A 16,390-nucleotide genomic window follows, 5' to 3' on the forward strand; every position below is an offset into this window, starting at 1 on the left:
TCTTCACTCCTCCTCTCACTGCAGCCGCCTACTCTCGACTACATTTCAGGCGAGGCAAGGCGCATCTCAAACAAGCCTAATGTATGAATATCTGCAATCGACTTCAGCAGATGATTTTGCAAAACTAACACAATACAACAAGACGAAGGTGTCAGCTAACACAACATTAATAACAAGTTAAAATGGTAAAAGTAAAAACATTAAAAAGTACCATAGTAAAAACCTGTAATATTGAGTAGATACAAATAAAAATACAAACCAACACATTCTTACGTGAGTGACGATCATGGTGACGATAAGCAAACCGTTCCAAGATGGCGACGACATGTTTGGCGTCTATGGTCTGGAGCTAGTAAAAGAGGAGTGATCTATGGGAGTGATCCCCCCCAGAACGTCACTGCGGAATACTGCGAGGCGATTGGTCCGCGGTGATTCCTATGACAACAGATAGACCACAGTTCTAGTCTCACGCTGCTAAGGTTCCGCTGTTATTATGAAATGGTTAGTTTCTGACATGTCCAAGAATAAGGTAAGCCGGTGACGTTTGAAACAAAAATATATACTGAATCACGTGAAATTGTGTGCTATTCAAGAACCATTTCTGCACACTTTCTTTAAAATTAGCTCTGCATTACAAAACTGTGTGACTCTCCAGCTCTAATAAGGTTTGCTGTAAAAAAAAAACTTACTTTAACAGCAGACAGCTGGACATAAAGGTGCCTACAGTTCCCAGAGGAAAAAGGAAGGGTAAGTCTTAGCTTTATTCATTCATAAGTCGCAGCAAATAACGTTATAATGTTACAAAAGATTTACATTGCAAACAAATGCCGTTCAAATAATCCTAAAAAATGTATCACGGTTTCAACAAAAATATGAATCAGCACAGCAATCATAACTGATTTCAACATTGACATTAATAAGAAATATTTCTTGAGCATCAAATCAGCAGAATGATTTCTGAAGGATCACGTGACACTGAAGACTGAAAATTCAGCTTTGCATCAAAGGGATAGTTCACCCAAAAATAATTTTGGGTGAACTATCCCTTTAATAAATTACATTTGAAAACACATTCAAACAGATAATATTTATTTTAAATTGTAATAAAATTTGACAATATTACTGTATTTTGGACTAAATAAATGCAATCTTGATGAGCATAAGAGGCTTTTTTCAAAAACATTAAAAAAAATCTTTTAGTGGCGATGCTTGAACAAACTGCATTTTTAAAAAGCGTCTAATATTTTCTCTGAAGTTCAAACTGTCGTCTGTGTGTAGGTATGTACATGTGTATGAATAAAAGGTAGTTGAACAATCCAATGTGGTTCATTTTCAGGGAGGTAAGGAGTTGTATACGGTACAGATGTGGCCTGACCAACACCATTCAGGATGTCCTAAACCAGAGACCAGGCTGGGTAGAGGTGAAAGAGTAAGTGCTGAGCTTTTAATGTGTGTGTTTTCGAGCCCTACGGTATGTACAGCATCATCTTTGCGTCATGCATTCATGTCTCTCCATACAGTGAAGGCGATTGGGACTTTAACTGGTGTGATGTTGGATGGCTGAGAGAGAACTTCGATCACTCGTACATGGAGGAACACGTGCGGATATGTCACTTTCGCAACCACTACGAGGTCAGTATTATGAAATTACGTTGTATAATACATTTACTGACCTGCAGAATGGTATGTATATTACAATTGAATGAAGGTGAACAGAAAATAATCATGATTTATTTATATTTTTTTTTAGCTGACTCGAAAGAACCTGATGGTAAAAAACCTGAAGAGGTATAGAAAAAATTTAGAGCGGGAGGCTGGGCGTTTAGAGGCAGCCAAATGTGACTTTTTCCCACGGACGTTTGAGCTGCCCAGTGAGTATCACATATTTGTGGAAGAGTTTAAGAGAAGCCCAGGGAGCACTTGGATCATGAAGCCTGTGAGTGTTTGTAGCAGTACGATCCTACCAAACTGATCATCAACAGGTTATCCATTGTTACAATAACTTCCCATCACAGGTGGCACGATCACAAGGGAAAGGAATTTTTCTGTTTCGGAAACTCAAAGATATCATAGATTGGAGGAAGGTAAAATTGGACAACACTGAATCTTAAATCTTACATTTTCCCAAACATGCAAATTCTTTCATTAGTTGCTCACCCTCATCCCAAACCTCTATGTTGTGCAATGCTGTTGGTTTTAGGATGGCACCCGCTCTGAAGAACAGAGAGATGAGGCTCAAGTTGAGAGCTATGTCGCTCAGCGCTACATTGAGAATCCCTACCTCATAGCTGGTACATCTAATACATTTCAAGGCCAATTCACACTGCACCGACAGATGACACTTGGCCAGGTTTTGTCGGATCAGTCTGTTACCCCTGTTGTCCTCTGTCAGAGCTTGTTTTCACAGATTGATCGCTGAATCCATGATTATTGAGTCACGGAATGTCGTACTGTAATCTGGTGATTGTCCGCATCTGTCAGTGCAGTGTGAATCGGCCTTTTGCTTCAGTACTTTATTGTCTTAATTTGATTTATTTGGACCTTTATTATTATAATTGCTGAACGTATTTTACCTCTACCACCAGGGAGAAAATTTGACTTGAGAGTCTATGTTCTTGTAACATCAGTAAGTGAGCGTTTTTTTTATTGCAATCTGTATTTCATAAATATGCACAGGGATAATTTTTCGTTGATAAAGTACTTTCTTCTGCTGCAGTGAGACACATGTTTAAAAAATTCATTATTTTTGCAATTGCACATTAAAATTTAAGGGATAGTTAATTTTATTCACCCTCAAGTTGTTCCAAACCTGTATGAATTTCTTTTAGCATAAAATATAAGATATTTTGAAGAATGTCTGTAACCACACAGTTGATTTATTCCCCCATACTATGGAAAGTCAATGGGTCCCATTAACTGTTTGGTTCACCATAATCTTAAAAATATCTTATATTTTATGCTAAAAGAAATTCATACAGGTTTGGAACAACTTGAGGGCGAGTAAATGAAGACTATCCCTTTAAGGTGCATTCACGCCATGTTGAAATTACCGCAATTATGAGATTCCGACTTGTAAAAAGCTGAGTTTCTACACCAAATTTATTTCTACACCATTTTTTTTCCCCAGCGTACCTGATGTCCCATTAAAAAAAAACTAGGCTATAAGTTAGCAAATGCATAATTAATGCATTATTATAACCTAAATAATGCATTTGCATAATGATTGTTACTTCTTGTATTGTGGTGAACAGCTCCAAGTACAATGTCCTGGTTGACTTCACATCACTGTTGACACACAAATGAATGTTGCATTTTTAAAACAAGACAGGCAATGTAATGAATGTCATTTTGTTTTTGGCAGTATATTCCATTGAAGGCCTGGCTGTATCGTGATGGTTTTGCTCGATTTTCCAACACCAGGTTCTCTCTCAACAGCATAGATGATCAGTGTATCCTTTGCTATATATTTCTGAACTACACTCTATTTTTATTTTACGCCCTATCGTACACAAACAGACATGGAATTAATTCGCTTGTTTATCACCTTTAACCTTTATGTACACAGACGTTCATCTCACCAATGTTGCAGTGCAAAAAACTGCTCCTGATTATGATCCTGAGAAGGTATGTTGAAAGTACACTATTATGTTCATTAAAATATACTTTATTAAAAAGCAGTAATCGCTGACTTGTACTCTCTCCTAGGGTTGTAAGTGGCTGATGCAACAGCTGCGCTGTTATCTGACTGCTAAGCATGGTTTCGAGACAGTGCAGACTCTGTTTAAAGAAATTGACAACATATTTATTCGCAGTTTGCTTAGTGTTCAGAAGACCATCATCAATGACAAACACTGTTTTGAGTTGTACGGATATGACATACTGCTGGACCAGGATTTAAAGCCGTGAGAATGCTTTATTTTGGACTTCATGTTGCTTATCAGAGCTGTATGAATGTAGGAATACCTTGCATTGCTAAAAACAAAACAAAAAATGACAGCAGTTTGCCATCATGCAGGTGGCTAATCGAAGTGAACGCTTCACCCTCCCTCACAGCCAGCAGTCAGGAGGACTATGACCTAAAATACAGACTGCTGGAGGACACCTTGCACATTGTAGACATGGAGGGCCGGTACGATTTGACATTTGACATAAAATTACATGGAAGAGAGTGGAGGATTGTCTATGTTGACATTGTTGTCCAAAACATTCTATTGTGCTTTAGTCTGACAGGCAAGGAGAAGAGGGTTGGCGGATTTGACCTAATGTGGAACGATGGACCCGTCTACACGGATGTCGGTCTAGAGGCCATGGGTTGTTCTTGCCTCGTGGCAAATACACACCTTGGTTAGTGTCTTTTACTGCCTAATTGGAGATCTTGGCTTATAGTGCACTCAAGGAGCCTGTTTCTGTCCATAGTTGAGCTTTTTAGAGACACTCTTGGGCATTTGTGAATTACATCCAGTTCAACAAGAAGTATATTCATTAACAATGCGTGCATGATACTTTCTAAAAATAGGGTACCAAATAGTACGGAAGCGTATTGCATTCACTTGAGGAAAAAAAATCGACTCTGTTTTTCTGAATTAACGAGTTAATTATCTCAGAATTACGAGATAATTTTTCATGGAAAAAAGTTTTTGCTCTGTTTTTCTGAATTAATGACTTAATTATCTCAAAAGTATGAGTAACTCATTAATTCATAAAAACAGAATGAAAAAAATGTTTTTCAAGAAAAATTGATCTCATAATTCTGAGATATGAACTCGTTAATTCAGAAAAACAGAGCAAAAAAAATGTTTCATGAAAAAATATCTCGTAATTCTGAGAGAATTAACTCGTTAATTCAGAAAAACAGAGTAGATTTTTTTTCCTCAAGTGAATGCAATACGCTTCCGTAAAATAGCGCTTTAAAGCCTCCAATAAGTAGTTGGTCAAAGCATTAGTTGCACCAAAAATGAAATTCTGTCATCATTGTCTCACCTTCAGGTTGTTCCAAAACTGTATGACTGTATTCTTTTGTGGAACATATTTTGTACAATGGAAGTCGATGATCACCAAAACTGTTTGGTTACCAAAATATGTTCTTTTGTGTTCAGGTTTGTAATGACATGAGGGGAAATAAATGCTGACATTTTTTTTCATTTTACTTTTTTATTAACTATCCCATTAACGTTAAAAACGTTCAGGAGCTCAGGAATTCTATTAAATGAGCTGCTTTATTTTTCATTTAATTTTAATTTATTTATTTGACCAAAATCTGGTACCGGTTTAACTCCTGTGTGATTTTGTCATTGTCTACAAAATGTTAATGTTGTTAAAATGTTGTTTAAAAAGATGTCATTGGTAACAGGGTTGCAAATAACATATTACTACTACTCTTCATGCTATATGCTGTTAAACATCTCTGTTTTCTCTCTTACGAACATCGGATTTGCATCTTTATTGTTTAAACAAATAATGAAACACCTATTTGTGGAAAGCATCACATCACATACAGCATTTACTAATGTCTCCTGCAATAAGTACAAATGCTTTTTGCTCGTTTTGTTTTTACAGGCTGTGTGAATGATCGCCAGAAACAGCTTCAACAGCTTCTAAAGCCTTTCCCAGGACAGAAGAGAACATGACATGCAGATGACATCTAATCAGTGTGACAAACTACGCATGACATCCCACAAATATCTACAATGCTTATAATATTCACCCAAGGATTCAGACGAGTGTAAATATGAGCATTTAAATACCCAGAAGAGATTGCAAAGCCACTGAATATTTTCATTTACTTGCTGAAAATTACATGGTCTGTCACTGTTTACCGTTTTATAATGAAATTTCAATGACGGTATCAATCTCTGCATTCAAATAAATACTGTAGACAGAGGCTCTGATGATGTAATGAAAACGGTTTATTTTGTATCTCATAAAAATAGCTGCATTCAACTCTACCAAAAAAGTGTCAGCAAAATAAAAGCACAATCTGACAATGATAGGACAAAAGTGTGTGTTTTTTTGCCTGATAAGGGAACTTTACAGTACATGTCATGACATCCAAAATGAAATGGTGCTACATACAGTACATCAAGTATGGAAATGTGGTACTACGTACTGTATGGCCTCAACCTGTACCAACTTTCAAGTCATATGCATTACACATATAAAACTACAAAACCACTACCATCATTGTTCCTTAAAAAAATAAACAAAACATGCTATATTTAGAGACATGAAGTTCAATGTAATCACCTGAAAAGTTCTCAAGAAGTAAACAAACACAGACAACCTTGACCGTATTATCTTAATAGTTCCGTCTCCATCAACACAAAACCACCATCACCAATCCTAACATCACAATTCAACTACATCTAACTCGCTGAAAGGCTAATGTCTTCCAAAACATTCAAAGATAAATAATGCATTACACAAAACATTCTTATTTAACTCAAATTTCAAACCATTGTAATAAACATAAATTATTCAATAAATAACAGGAAAAAAGTGCTTGTAAATAGCACTTTACAAAAATACAGTCGTTACAAAACATTCATTATTCATCTCAAAAATATACATTCTTTGACCAGTAGTGCTCACTACACAAAACGCCACACACTGACATTCTTAGCCGGACCTCCCTCAAATAAGAGATATGTACATGCACACTGGATTTAACTACGCTTGTTTCATTTTATAGAGGATTTGTGTGTACAGTAAGCAAAGATAACCTGCTTTTATGTACTTAAGCAGATAAAATAAATATATCTTGAAGGAATGCACATTGAAATATACTAAAATGATGAAAAGGCATGATTTCTAAAGAGAAGGATACATTTTTAAGGGTGCGGTCACATTTACCGTTTCAACAGAAATCCATGCGATTTCACCTGAGGCCGAACGGGTTCAAGTTATCATTGACCAACAGAAAGCTCCTTAATTTGAAAGTTGTGTTGTGTGCGTGAACACAATGGCCAATCAGAGTCGTTTAACAATTCGTTCAACAGCGCTCAAAATGCTAGAGGGAAATGCTGGTATAGTCACATTTTGGTCCCGAAGTCGGTACTTTTGACAACACTACTGCCAATAGACAATGGACCTTTTTCCCGCCAAATTTTGGTAACCTGACCACACCTTTATCCTTTCTACATATAACTACTTTTAACTGCAGTGATATTAGAGTTGTTTAATTAGCTCTTCTTTACAATATGCGAAATGGAAATGTTTTAGAGGCAACTGAAAATAGGCGTAACTAACTATTTGGCGTACTGAGCATTTTTCACTTTGCCATTAGTCTTGGTAGCTGATGGCACTTTTGCATCGCAGCTGTTGGCGACCATTCTTTTAGTGCCAGATCTGAAGCGCACTTCACCTGTTTCGGCTCTTGGACAATCCTTAACCATTTTTTTCCCTGGACCGCCACCATCCCGCTTTATAGCGGCAGGAACTCGCCTATCAACCCCTTCACATTTCGCTCCAGGTGGATCTTTCTGTTTCTCTGCCTCATTTGACCTCACAGTCTTTCCTTTCTTGACCAAAGAATGGGATTTGACATTCGAGTTAAGTTCATGAGATGACCTGCGGACGTTACCCACGGCCTGCATGTGGTTCTGCTGAGCCTTTGCTGCTTGAGGACTGACCAGGTGCTGGTTTTTCGATATGGTGCGGCTTTCGGAGGTGGAGGCCCGGCTTTCACTGCTGCTTCTCTTTTGGGTGTTGGCCGGAGGAGCTTTGCGCTCTAAAAGGGGACTGAGGCGAGAATGGCGCTGGTAGGCATACGATGAGCAAGTGCCGTTGCAGAGTGGGTAACGGATATGGCAGTGAGGGCAAACTAGGCGAGAAAGCTGGGTGGATGATGGGCTGCTCACTGAAGAGAAGAAGCCCCGCTGACCCTGGCGAAAGCTTTTCGGAGAGCTGAGGCGTGTCGGAGGAGCAGTGTGAGGCCTGGTCCGGTTGCTGTTTGCTAGGACACTGGTGGCATGAACTTTTGTTCGGATGATGGGCACGACGTGCTGCCCACTCTCAGCCTGAATGGTTTGTATCTGGTGCCACTCCAGCTGGAGGAGGCGCTCCAGATAGTTCTCTAGCTGCCCTACGGGTTTTGGCCGGGGAGCCCTCTTACCCTCCGTGTTGAGGAAAATGGCGAGCTGCCTCAGGCTCCAGGTATTGAATGGAGGTGGCAGGAAGTCTGGGTAGCTGTAGCTGACATCATCGTCCTCCACCAACCGGGGTCCAGGTATGTCGGGATGCAGGTCCATGGAGGTGATCACCTCTGCTCGGAGGTTAAGCTGAGGAGGAGTGCAGGGAGAAGGCAGCACAGGGAGCCTCTCGGAGTCAGACAGGTCGCTGGCGCTGTCCGTGTCGTCCTCCTGGTGCTCCAAAAGGCGGAGTGACTCCAGATCAGGGACGTGATTCTTCAGGGTGAAATGCTGCAGCACTGGCTGAGGAGCCAAGGGCAGCGAGAGAGCACGGCGGCTCTTCTCCAAGGCCACTTGGCTCAGTACCATCTCTCTACAGCACTGAGGCTCCAGCTGAATTTTCGGCCTCTCCTGTCCACGCTCGGGACATGACAGTTTGGGACGTGAAGGCCTCATGTCTGATTCTCCCTGTGTGCTACAGAAATAGTTCAAGTGAGATATTTCATTAATTTATTAGGCCTGGGTTGACAATATTGATTTTTCTACTTCAATGAAATGATAATGATTCTTAAATCCCTTTTAGTCTGTGCTGTTTTCCGTTGATGCATGAATCAAATTTCATTATCTGTAGTGTGCCTCCCATCCAATAATCACAATAAGCTCGGCGATTTGTTACTTTTGATATTCCTATCCTGTCAAATCATAACAAAATTAAAAAAAGAAATACTGTTCTCCGAACCGAGACAAGCGAACCGAACGGTTCGGATGTTTTTTCATGTACCGTGCCACCCCTACTGTTTATGTACTCAAGTCGCACGTGAACTTATCATCAGAGGTGGAGGTAACGCATTTCAAGTAACATGAGTTACGTACTCACATTACTTTTTTCATGTAACTAGTAAAGTAATGCATTTCTTTTAAATTTACAGTAAAATCTCTAAAATCTCTCAATGAGTGTTTCAACTGCCAAAAGACGTTAAAAACAGCTTGTAAACAATATATCACATAACTTTACGTTTACCTCAGGAAGGCCAATGACCATAACATTTGTTAGCTAGAAAAAAAAAATAACTTCATAATATGTTCATAATATTTTTTACTTAACTTGTTAGAGATGTCTTATTTAAAGGGTTAGTTCACCCCAAAATGAAAATTCTGTCAGTAATTACTCACCCTCATGTTGTTCCAACCCCGTAAGACTTTCGTTCATCTTCGGGACACAAATTAAGATATTTTTTATTAAATCTGAGAGCTGGATCACTCCTCCATAGGCTTCTTAAGGGATCGAAACTGGCCGGCCCAGAAACGTTAATAAAGACATCGTTAAAATAGTCCGAGTGACTACAGTGGCTCAATCTTAAGTTAATCAAGCGACGAGAATACTTTTTGTGCGGAAAAAACAAACAAAAATAACGACTTTATTCAGCTATTAATTTCCTTCTCTGTGGGCCTCGAGTTAGTTCACGTAGTGAAACAGCGCAAAGCTTCTGTGTTGTACGTCACACGTAGGCTCACTATTGGCCAACACTGGTCATGTGTGTGATGCATGTGACGTTCAACCAGAAGTGCTGCGCAGTTTCACTACGTGAACTAACTCGAGGCCCACAGAGAAGGAAATTAATAGCTGAATAAAGTCATTATTTTTGTTTGTTTTTTCCGCACAAAAAGTATTATCGGCGCTTGATAAACTTAAGATTGAGCCACTGTAGTCACTCGGACTATTTTAACAATGTCTTTATTAACGTTTCTGGGCCGGCCAGTTTCGATGCCTTAAGAAGCCTATGGAGGAGTGATCCAGCTCTCAGATTTAATCAAAAATATCTTAATTTGTGTCCCGAAGATGAACGAAAGTCTTACGGGGTTGGAACAACATGAGGGTGAGTAATTACTGACAGAATTTTCATTTTGGGGTGAACTAACCCTTTAATGCATATTTGAATAAATCTGTCAGGAAAACAACTTATGACAGCCACAGTTTAAATGGTTATATTTCAGTAGAAACATAATTTAAGGAGTTCAGAACTGCCTTATGTGCGTGTTTGTAAACAACTCAGTTTTTATTAGTTTGATGCTTATTATACCTAAAAATAAAATCGCAAATGAATTTAATAGTTTGGACTCTGTTGTTCATTTTAACCTTTATATTATAGTAATGTACCACTCAGTTTCCTATGCAGGCCTCGACATTAAAGGCCCACTGAAGTGCCGCAAAGCTTTGTATGATGCGTTGATGTAATTTCCACTGAAACAGGAAGCTAAATGGGGACATATTGAATGGCTCCTCCCCTTTTCAAATAGCCAATAGCGTTTAGTTAATCCACCAGCCGGAAACTGAAACTACTCTGGACTACCGCACAGGACTTCTGAGGGCCGCCATTGGCTAGCAAGCCTTCACCTGCTGTTAGCATTCCATTGACTTCCATTCATTTTGGCGTCACTTTGACAGCGAATAACTTTACATCTGAGGCATTTAAAGACTCCATTTGTCCATTGTTTATTTAAAAAGAAACATGACAATGAATAAAAAGCCCCATTACCTTGTATCTTACGTTATGGTCCCGTAGAAGCAGTTTTTGTAAAAATAGGCTAACGATTGCGCCATAACACGTGACTCTCTGTCGCACAGTAGAGAAATTACCGTATAGACAGAAGTAGAAGCTCGCGCACAATCGGGAGGACGTGGAGGCATAAAGTCAAGGGAGAAGCCCATAGAGAGTCATAAAGTTGATCCTGCTGCTAGCTCATGGACAGCTCCTACTCACGCTCTCCGTCTCTGCAAGATTCGCTCTAAGAACCGGTCGAACCGCTCTATGAACCGGTCAAACCAGTTCACCAAATCGAACTGAATCGTTCAAAACAGAGTCAGCGCTGATCCAGTTTTCTAAAGTTACTCGCTTTCGGACGTGCCTGACAGTCACTATGATTTGAAATAAACAATATCCCGGAGTATATGTTACTCCAGTAACTCCGACAGTTAACTGATGGAACTAATGAGCATGAGCAGCTGACTCGGAGCATGCGTTTACTGCCGAACATACAGTCAGGTACAGCCACGATCGCTTTGGCCAGGTGGTATTATAGCATAAGGGGCGGGACGCTTTAGATTCTAGAGAGCATTTGATTGGACTGAAGATGTGATGAGAAGCTTAAGTCCGCGGTGACGTCATAAAAATCTGTGATCCATTTTAGCGGAAGTGAGAGACTAAGTTTTGAATGCTTATATCTCCTAAATGCGAATTTTGTTATTGTTTTGGAACACACCAGCTTATTTATAACATTACGGCTTACATTCATCCGAAGAGCTAAAAAACGTAAATTTTGATTTCAGGGGGCCTCGGCTCTAACGCTTGTCCGGGATAAGTGGATTTTTTGAAGGGACAAGAAAAAGAGAATTTTACTTGCCCGACCGGACAAATAGCCTGATTAAAACGTCAATAACAAAAACATTACTAGGGTATCACCAAAACGTGAGAATGATTCTGATTTTATTACATTTATTGTAAGTTACGATCAGGGCCGGAGTGGGACTAATTTTCAGCCCTGGAGTTTCATGCCTTAGACCGGCCCACTTTAGTTCCCGTCTGACTATATTAAAATAATGTAATTGAAACCTCAGTATAGCTATAAGTCTGCAATAGTGCAGTGTTCTGTACAGCCTTGTTATTCATTGTATTTAAAAATATATATAAATTTCTATTCAGTGCAATAGCCGTATACAGGGTTTTATAAATACAGAGGTCCAAAAAGTGATCTTGCTGGGGGTTCGGGGGCATATGCCCACCCAGACAATTGAAGTAATACAAACAGTGAAAAGTCCCAGTGCTGATATGGGGAAATATAAACACATTCGAGGTATACAAATATGTAAGCAATAAGGTACGAGAGGCTGTGCTGTATCGTGAATAAGTAACGGCTGGAGGGCGTTGTTAGGCACGACGCGAAGCGGAGTGCCTGCAACCCCTTCAGCCGTTACTTATTCACGATACAGCACTTGCCTCGAGTACCTTATTGCTTTTATAAAACGGTTGCCACACAATAAAAATATTAAAGCCGAAAAATATGTATCTATGCAACTTTCATGAAGTAAAATCACTAAAAGCCTGCCTTCCGCTGGAAAAAATAGTCCCGGAACGTGAACAGCAACAGAAGTTACATATATTATTTCGCCAATAGATGGCGGCAAAGACTGTCTTTATGAGTGAGTGGGTGAGTGAGTGAGTCTGTAGAGAAGGCTTTTGAAAGGACTCGAACTTGTGATCACGGAGAAGACAGACGCAACTGACAGATGACTAACGTTATGCACGGAAAACCCCATGACTGTTAAAAGGACAAAATATGCAGCGGACATTCAAACGCATTTTTTTATTATGAATATAGGACTGACCTGAAGGAAAATGCTACGTCTACTGTAAATGCAGGTACACTCGCTTACTCGATCTCTCACAATGCTCTGCTCTAGCTTTAAATGAACAATATCAATGAGATGAAACATCTGTTTAAGTTGCTAAGAGTGGTTGCTAGGGGTGTTGTGTAGTGATACATAGAACCGTTGGGTGAAGCGGTCATAGCCGTGTTTTATCGTGAATAAAGCACAGCTATTGACCAATCAGAATCAAGGATTGGAACTAACCGTTTTATAACTATATTTATACAATAACAATGGCAATATATTAGCCTATAGGGGATTGTGTTGTTAAATTGAGCTTATTTTTACACTGATGATCATCATTGGCAAAGAACAAATGTATGTCAATGTCTGTGTTAAATAGGAATCCATTGTAATAAAATTATTCTCATTCTGGGCACAGTAGCCTATGCAATAGGCTATTCCTCTACCTGCTCTCATTTCTCATCTCCATCTTTTCTCATTCTTCTTCTCTCAGTCTCTTTATCTTAGGTTACCTGTAAATCTCCCCTTCCCGAAGCTGAGTTTTTATTGATACAGTCTTCACAAACTGATTATTTCTTTCGGTCGTTTAAAACTTCTTTCGTAATTAAAACAGCTGTTTAGTTTAGCCACTTGCATCCAATCTCGTGAAGCGTCGCGTTGGGATTTGCGCGCGGCCGCGGCTCGCGCTTCTGTGAACATAAATCCCGCTTGCTTTGATCGGTCATCTCAAACATTTTGCCATTGCCGACGAGCGGTGTTTGAATATTGAAGCAGCTCAGATTATTAGGTCGGTTATCGTCGCGATATGCAAATGCAGCACCAAATTAGAGTTAATATTAGGCAATTATTTCACAACGTTCATTATACACTCAGAAAGCTGTGACTGGAGCCTATATAAAGCATTCAACCCAGTGCCATGACAACACCGGCCCTCCTGGCCAATAAAACAGACCGGCCCACCGGGAATTCTCCCGGTGCTCCCGATTAGCCAATCCGGGCCTGGTTACGATTGATTGTGGATAATAAATGTAAGCTATTACTGACGATAACAAGGTTGCGCTTGAGGCTCACGCAGCCTCTCCAGGAGAAATGGAAACCAATGAGCTCACGCAAAGAAACTCACTTAACAACATAAAACTGCCTAAAAAATTCAAAATGTGGAGTTTTTTTTACTTTATTTTTATTTTTTCCTGAATACTATCACGATTGAAAATGTGACATGATTTCATACAACAGTTCAGTAAACAGTTAAAATTAAGTCGCTTACATTTTACACGCAATATTGACCGTTTTTGTTCTGTTTCTTTCAGCAGCGAAAATATTTTCAAACAAAGCTCACAGCAACACTCAGCCGTGTTTTCATTACTGAATGATTCAGCGTTTTGAATGAATCGGTTGAGTCAAAGAATCAATGACCCATTCAAAAACAGCTGCCTCGTTCTTGAATTAATCAGTAGTTTGAACAAATCGTTTGAATGACTCATTGACTCGCTCATTAAGACGGTCTCCTGCCGCCACCAACTGGCGGTTTAGTGTTATGTTTAAAAGTATCATTGTTTCCAACATTTGTTATTTGTATATATACAAATATTTTTAAAATCTCATAACTTTATTTAATGCGGTTGTATTTTTTCAGTGTAATTTATTTAATTTGATCAGCCCTACCTAGGGTAACAGCCTATAGTGTCTTATTATTCTAATTCAATTTATTGATCAAATTTAGGAATTTGAAATGAAAGATGAAGCATACATTTAATAAGATTAGAGAGGGAAATGTTAGGGATATGACAATATGCAGATTTAAATTTAAATAAGATGACTGAACACTGATGAGAATATTGCTTCAGAATAAATTATATTTACAAGACAATTTTTTTACTCGAACAAGTGAATGACAAATTTACTTGTCCGAAGGACAAGCACATGAATAGGCTTAATGTCGAGCCCTGCTACATGGTTTAGTTTTCTTTTCTTACAACTTTTTTTTATACCTGATTTAGAACCAAATGATAGATTGAAATTAAACCGAATTGATTTGTGAAATCTGTGTCAATACCCATCCCTAATATTTATCGCACAGCACTTGATTCTGATCAGTTAATCAGAGCATTCTACAGTGAAATATCCATTTGTTTTATTTTAATACTATTCATTGTTATTTATATAATAAATTCCATATGCTAAGTAAAACTCACCCACGCAACTTGCAAGTGCCGCCAGTTGGACTCTTAGCTTTCTTTGGTTTAATGCCATTTTGGACCTTGGAAAGATCATGAAAACATTCAAAATGCTGCAAACAGAAATAAAGACGTTTGATGAATCTTAATGTTGCATATGTAACTTACAATTTTGGCTTCAGGCAGAGGATCCTTCTCCTGGCCTGGATGCAAGGACACTGTTTTTTTGAGAGGTTTCTTATTCTGGTTGACGTATCCTCCTCTCTTATTATTGCTGCAAATAAAGCACATATTCTTAGTGAAATATATATATTTTTTTATTTCTGTTTGATTTTAAGAAATTGCTCTAATCAAACTTACCTGGCAACAATCCCAGTGTTTTCTGCATTTTTCATTCTAACCTTCTCCTGGTCTGGCACCTTCTTCAGTGTCGCAGACGCAGTTCGTTCCTGCAGGATGGGTCCCATCGCATCAACACTATGAAGTGTACAGGCGCAGTTTCCAAGCTCTCAGCTGTGCCCCAAAATGTCCCATTTGTGAGCGCATACACGCACTGTGCGACAGAAGAGCATCATTGCAGATATGAAGCGAAATAACAGCGTCACCGCTTATATATTTTCCAGTTTGCCAAGAATTAGAGTAATCCATTAAACTGGGTCGAACAAACAAATTTTTAACAGGGCAATAATTACCTTTGCATCTTGTTCATGAAATTCTCATCATCTTGCACTGAGCGAAACGCGTTAAAATCGCCGTTACTGTGCATCACTACAGCTCGACCAGACTTGTTTACCTGCTGCTTTGTATGTTCAAGCATCGTTGTCGTCGTGATCCTACGACTGGCATGATGGGAATTGAAGTTTATAACTGAAATACGAGAAGCGGGGTAATTTCACCGCTGTCTGTTACGGTTACTCATAGAACACGGCAAAAAAAAACAAAATAGGCTACGCGTAGTGGTATGTATCAAGAGGCTGCTATTGTGGTTGTGTAAATTCGCAAGAATCACCGTTTTATTAAAATGACCAGCAGTGTTGCCAGATCAACGGTAAACATCCTGGTCTGAAAAAAATAAAATAATAGTGAGCCCTGTTTATTTCTGACTGGGTCTAAAAACATCAAAACCACACCTCAAATTCAGTGTGAAATCCAAATTGACTATTTTTTTATGGGCTATGGTTATCATTCCGTCTTTAATGGACCCTTGGGATGACGCGTTTAACGTAATCAGCATCATAAATCCTGCAAAGTTTTTTATATTTTCATTTTTTTTAATGTATTTACATTTTTAACACTATATTTATTATTACATTACCTTTGCATCAAATTACAAAAAAAGTAGTAATGTTTTTAATACAGCTGCTGTGGAAGTGACGTAAGTTGAGCATCCTTCTCACTTCTGACTGCCGTTATCAATCTCTCTCTATTTTTATTTTTATTTTATTTTTTACTCTTTTTGAAAGTTATGAAAACACTATTGTGGAGTTTTTCTTTTGCTATTTGAACAAATGGGAACACACAAATATATATTTAATGTAGTCTCTAATTCACCGCGTTTACCTAGTCTATGTCTTCTAAATATAAATGTTGTCATTGTTTTGGAGCACACTCGCTTATAGATAACAGTAAGTCTAACATATTCATACTAAAAGCCAAAAAGCTTACATTTTGATAAAAATCGGCGTTTATAATCGGCG

At 38.8% G+C, this 16,390-nt stretch overlaps 2 protein-coding genes across 2 annotated transcripts; one reads left to right on the forward strand and one right to left on the reverse strand.

The window, feature by feature from the left end:
• The first annotated feature begins 433 nt into the window (after positions 1-433).
• On the forward strand, positions 434-5,999 carry ttll9 (tubulin tyrosine ligase-like family, member 9). Its single transcript, XM_056241468.1, has 14 exons — positions 434-529; positions 698-747; positions 1,337-1,429; positions 1,521-1,632; positions 1,751-1,936; positions 2,016-2,084; positions 2,201-2,291; positions 2,586-2,626; positions 3,362-3,449; positions 3,566-3,624; positions 3,706-3,902; positions 4,016-4,129; positions 4,223-4,344; positions 5,557-5,999. The coding sequence occupies exons 1-14, from the start codon at positions 494-496 to the stop codon at positions 5,625-5,627; spliced, it is 1,329 nt and encodes a 442-aa protein (XP_056097443.1). The 5' UTR covers positions 434-493; the 3' UTR covers positions 5,628-5,999.
• A 1,033-nt stretch (positions 6,000-7,032) lies between these two features.
• On the reverse strand, positions 7,033-15,617 carry fam217ba (family with sequence similarity 217 member Ba). Its single transcript, XM_056241467.1, has 5 exons — positions 15,386-15,617; positions 15,054-15,246; positions 14,862-14,967; positions 14,712-14,776; positions 7,033-8,601 (listed from the first exon to the last, which is right to left on the reverse strand). Exons 2-5 carry the CDS (start codon positions 15,158-15,160, stop codon positions 7,245-7,247), a joined length of 1,635 nt encoding a protein of 544 aa, XP_056097442.1. The 5' UTR covers positions 15,161-15,246; positions 15,386-15,617; the 3' UTR covers positions 7,033-7,244.
• Between the last annotated feature and the right edge of the window lie 773 nt (positions 15,618-16,390).

The sequence above is a fragment of the Rhinichthys klamathensis genome, unplaced genomic scaffold (genome assembly GCF_029890125.1).
Source record: "Rhinichthys klamathensis goyatoka isolate OS25496 unplaced genomic scaffold, OSU_Roscu_1.1 h1tg000645l_1, whole genome shotgun sequence".
NCBI lineage: Eukaryota > Metazoa > Chordata > Actinopteri > Cypriniformes > Leuciscidae > Rhinichthys > Rhinichthys klamathensis.

Bases quoted from the DNA above. Each gene is read 5' to 3' on its own strand.
- ttll9 (XM_056241468.1), top strand. From the start codon at position 494: ATGAAATGGTTAGTTTCTGACATGTCCAAGAATAAG. The intron at 2,292-2,585 runs GTACATCTAATA...CTCTACCACCAG, and splicing joins GAATCCCTACCTCATAGCTG to GGAGAAAATTTGACTTGAGA. The intron at 3,903-4,015 runs GTGAGAATGCTT...GCCATCATGCAG, and splicing joins CTGGACCAGGATTTAAAGCC to GTGGCTAATCGAAGTGAACG.
- fam217ba (XM_056241467.1), bottom strand. From the start codon at position 15,160: ATGGGACCCATCCTGCAGGAACGAACTGCGTCTGCGACACTGAAGAAG. The intron at 14,968-15,053 runs GTAAGTTTGATT...CTTTATTTGCAG, and splicing joins AACACTGGGATTGTTGCCAG to CAATAATAAGAGAGGAGGAT. The intron at 14,777-14,861 runs GTAAGTTACATA...GATCTTTCCAAG, and splicing joins CTCTGCCTGAAGCCAAAATT to GTCCAAAATGGCATTAAACC.